The sequence below is a fragment of the Eschscholzia californica genome, unplaced genomic scaffold (genome assembly GCF_041429995.1).
Source record: "Eschscholzia californica isolate CP2 unplaced genomic scaffold, dmEscCali1.0.p SCAF_4, whole genome shotgun sequence".
Classification (NCBI taxonomy): Eukaryota; Viridiplantae; Streptophyta; class Magnoliopsida; order Ranunculales; family Papaveraceae; genus Eschscholzia; species Eschscholzia californica.
Window position 1 is genome coordinate 14,528,128 of NW_028238461.1, and position 4,193 is coordinate 14,532,320.

Sequence of the window (4,193 nt, forward strand, 5' to 3'; positions counted from 1 at the left end):
CTTTATATGATTTTTTTTTTCACATAGAAAATGTTTCACTTTCACCTTTTCACCACTTTCAAAAATAAATAAAGAAATTTAACTTTTATCTGTCTATTCCTAGCTAGGGTCTCTACTCAAAAGTCACAAAGGTTCAAGCAATCAACAATTATATGATTAGTTAGACAAAATAACCAACAAACCCAAGTTTTTTTTTTTGTTGAAGGGAATATATTAATATTAAAAGTCTATTACAGTACAGTAAGAAGAAAAATACAAATACTATAGGAAAAATAGTACAACAAAATATCAGAAGTGAAGAAATGCATCATATAACTTCGGTTTGTAGGGCAGTCTCCATTCTGAAGCTTGCAAGGCTGGCAACTCTTCTTGATCGAGATATAATCTTTAATGTTGAGCGTCCATCTGGTATCTATGAAGATGAAGCTCGTATCTAACTTCGTGTAACACTTATGATGGATAAAACAAACCCCCAACATTTCTGGAAGAAACGAGGGTGTCTGCAAGATGGAATCATAGGATGATTCCTGGGTATCCCGCCAGTACTCTCCATGTACAAAGACCATATCCGATCGAATTCTACAATGTAGAAACAGTTCAGACACCTGGGAAATGGGATCGCCGTCATAGCCCGAGTATGAATACCCTGCTACTTCGACAAGAGATCGCAATAAAATTGCGTCAAAGGGTGGAAGTGAACATGTTACAGAACTTGGAATTAGAGTTGAAAAACCAATCAAAATTGTAGTAGTAGTGCTAGTTTTTATTATTTCATGCTTCATATTCATTGACACAAAATTAATCCTACCCAAAATAAATGATACAAGATTAACCTAATAAAGGAAAAACTAATATCCCTAACAATTTTGGGGAAGATGGGTAACCCGAAATAGTAGTGGTAGGCCAGAAATGCGAAACATGTCACGTTCATCCATCTGAATCCGATAAGCTTATAGTCATCCATATCATAACTTAGAGTTTTACGCGGACATTTTTTCATTTCATACCAAAAATACCCTTGGTACCTCAATAATAGATGTAACTAATCCAAAACATGAATTTTAAAATTTCATTTTTCTTGTTTCCCCATTTTAAGCTGATAATGCCAAGAAAATTTTCACTAGTGGAAGTGTTGTTGTTCTTGCCATGGCCAAAAGTTAGGTTGATCATCAATGCCACAGAACATGTTGGTGAAGTTTTGATCATCTTGGACTGTGGTGGGTTCCATCTTAGTTTGTAGGTATTGTTGTTGTTGTTGAAAGTCTGATGATAATCTTGAAGAGTTTTGAAGAAGTTGGGCCACAGCTGTGGGCCTAATGAGATTGGATGATGGGAAAAGAGTAGTAGTAGTAGTAGTGTGAGAAGGTGGTCTAGTTTGATGATGAGGAGAAGAGAGAGAAGGACTATCAATTGATGGTGGTGTACTTCTTGATATATCTAAGTTTATTTCAGAACTATTTTCACTTCCATTGCTTGATGAACCTTGTTGATCTGTTTCTTTATTTAGATTGATGATGTATTCATGACCTCCTTGTTCTGATGATCTAGTTTTTAGTGCCAATATCTGCAAATCATTGGATCCACCAATCAATTCATCATATAATCAAACTAAAAGTAAACAAATGGATATTTTTTTTAATATTTTTAGAGAGTAGTTAAGAAAATATAACACCCATAAATTATATTATATGTAATATAAAAAAAAGTAAAAAATGCATATATGGTAAGATCATGGAAGAATTTAAAATTTGAATAAATGGGCTACATGTTGATGAAAACATTAGAAAGTAAAGTACATAGTTTAATCAATAAACCAATATCATTTAAGGGTTTCAAAGATGTTACTCTGCGTCTGTGCCACACCACAATCTTGGTCGTACTTTCTTTCTCTAATTTTTGTCCGGACACGTACTTTGGTTGGAATTCAGATGAGATTACAGTCATTTTTCTAAGAGATTTAGCTAATTAAAGGATCAAATAGTTGCCAATTTCAAGAAAATGTGAATTCAGATGAGATTAGTTACCTAGTAATTCTAGGTTTTAATGTCAATTGGTAGCTCTCATAAGAAAGTGTGAATAAAAATGAAAAAGTAGATCAATGGGAGGTTCAATTGACAGGGTTATCTAATTCAAAACCAAGTACGAAATCGACTCGAAAACTCAACTTGATTGAGGGATATCATATATTACTTTCTATTTCCATTGAGGAACCAGAGTATGTTTCTGTACTGGAGAGACCAGAGTCTGAATCTACTTCCCAAAAAAACTAGCGAAAGCCTTTGTACTAAGATTTAATTATCATTATTATTAGTAATATTGTTATTACCTCTGTTTGAAGTTTCTTGTTTTGAGTTTGAAGTAGATCATTATCAGCCTTAATTGCTTCAAATTGTCTTTTGAGAATATCATAATCTTTCTCTAATTGCTTTGTTTTCCATCTAGCTCTTCTATTTTGAAACCAAATAGCAATTTGTCTTGGTTGTAAACCTAGTGCCCTAGCTAACTGCATTTTTCTCTCAGGTTCAAGTTTATTACCCAACTCAAAATTCTTCTCAAGTGTTCTAACTTGTTCCATATTTAACCTTCTTTTTTTCTCTCCAACTTGTGACCCATCATCTGAGTAATCATCTTCTCCTCCATTAACTTGATCTTCACCCATATCAAAACCTGTAAATGACATTGATCTCTTCCCTGCAAGAATTGATGCTACACCTGCATGTATACCACCAAAACAAAAAGTTAGTTAGAGAGAGGAAAAGGGTAGAGAGAGAGAGAAAGTGTATAGAGAGAGTGAATAAAGATAATTACCATGGAGGTCTACTTGATGATGAGGTGTGCATGAGGAAGGGATGAGAGAATTGAGAGAAGTGGGTGGGTGGTGGTGTTGTTGATCTTCTTGATCATGAGGATTTTGAACCATGAAATTTGAAGGAAAGAAGGCCATCCCATTACAACCCATGTTTTTTATGTTTATTGTGTGGCAATTAATCTGAAAAGAATTGATGATGATGAAGAAGATCTAATAGTCATGGTGACTGTCAGAGACAGAAACACAGTGAGAAAGAACAGAAGAAAATATGGATATAAGAGCTTGAATGGGTAAGGAGCTAACTTTTAGAGAGAGAAAGTGAGAGATGTAATGATTTGTCAGAGAGCAACTTTTTTTATAAAAAGGAAAGGAGAAGAAATGAAATATAACCCAAGTTTTGAATTTATTTATATCATTTTTTCCTCTACACATTTAGAGCAAAAAAAAAGTTAATCAACCCTTATATTTTATTTTTTTCAAAGAAAAGGTCACCGCTTTGGGGAAAGCAGAAATATTTTCGGAGAAGACGGTGGAAAACAAAAAAAAATCAAACCAAACGCACCTTATAAGTCGCCGGCAGAAAGTCGGCGGCCTGATGGTGCCGGCGACGGCCGGCGATTTCATCATCTTCTCTATCTCCCCATTCTCTCTCTCTCTCTCTCTCTCTCTCTCTCTCTCTCTCTCTCTCTCTCTCTCTTCTGTTTCTCTTTCTTCTCTCTCTTCTTTTCTCTTTCTCTCTCTCTTCTTTTCTGTTTCTCACTCTCTTCTCTTTCTCAGTCTTTCTTTTCTCAGTCTCCGGCGAAGGGGAGGAGTCCCGTCGCCGGAGTTCGTCTGGTTTGAAACCAGATCTGGTTTCGTCTGGAAACCATAGCTCGGGCGAAGGGGCTCCTCCTCTTCGCCGGAGATGTAGAGGAGGAGAAAAAAAAATTGTCGCCAAAGATGGTGGGACTCGCCGGAGATGATGGAAGTCGCCGGAGATGGTAGGTGAAAGGAAGAAGAAGATGAAAAGGATTTGGTTGTTTGGGAGAAACAAAAAAGTCTAATTTTTTTTGTTTCCACCCAAACTTCACACCCCGGAAAATTTCTTTATTTCCCCGAAACACCGGCCAAAGAAAATTGTTACTCTACTCGACCACTCAACTACACAAGATCCGTAGAATCCTAACAACTAAGTTAGACGGGCAAGATCTAAGCGATGAGAAAGTTAACTTGAGAGAGAGAGAATGTATAGATATGATGCCCACTCAATTTAGCTACTGGTAGTTCGTCGGTTGTGAGAATAGTCTCAAATAGGAGAAGATGTAACTAGCAACCAAGAATATAATGTATAGGCCCTCTCCACTCATAGCCAATTGGTTTTGAGTTAGATGACCACAAGCTTAGT

General features: G+C 36.1%; 1 protein-coding gene across 1 annotated transcript; it reads right to left on the reverse strand.

Moving 5' to 3' along the window:
- Positions 1-742: 742 nt before the first annotated feature.
- Positions 743-3,243, reverse strand: LOC147543009 (homeobox-leucine zipper protein ATHB-13-like). Its single transcript, XM_086634462.1, has 3 exons — positions 2,809-3,243; positions 2,327-2,712; positions 743-1,564 (listed from the first exon to the last, which is right to left on the reverse strand). The coding sequence occupies exons 1-3, from the start codon at positions 2,957-2,959 to the stop codon at positions 1,121-1,123; spliced, it is 981 nt and encodes a 326-aa protein (XP_086490588.1). The 5' UTR covers positions 2,960-3,243; the 3' UTR covers positions 743-1,120.
- Between the last annotated feature and the right edge of the window lie 950 nt (positions 3,244-4,193).

What these genes read in the sequence shown, in the direction of transcription:
- LOC147543009 (XM_086634462.1), bottom strand. Translation starts at nt 2,959, where the DNA reads ATGGGTTGTAATGGGATGGCCTTCTTTCCTTCAAATTTCATGGTTCAA. An exon ending in TCATCAAGTAGACCTCCATG is followed by an intron (nt 2,713 to 2,808) that starts GTAATTATCTTT and finishes GTATACATGCAG; the next exon opens with GTGTAGCATCAATTCTTGCA. An exon ending in ACAAGAAACTTCAAACAGAG is followed by an intron (nt 1,565 to 2,326) that starts GTAATAACAATA and finishes AATGATTTGCAG; the next exon opens with ATATTGGCACTAAAAACTAG.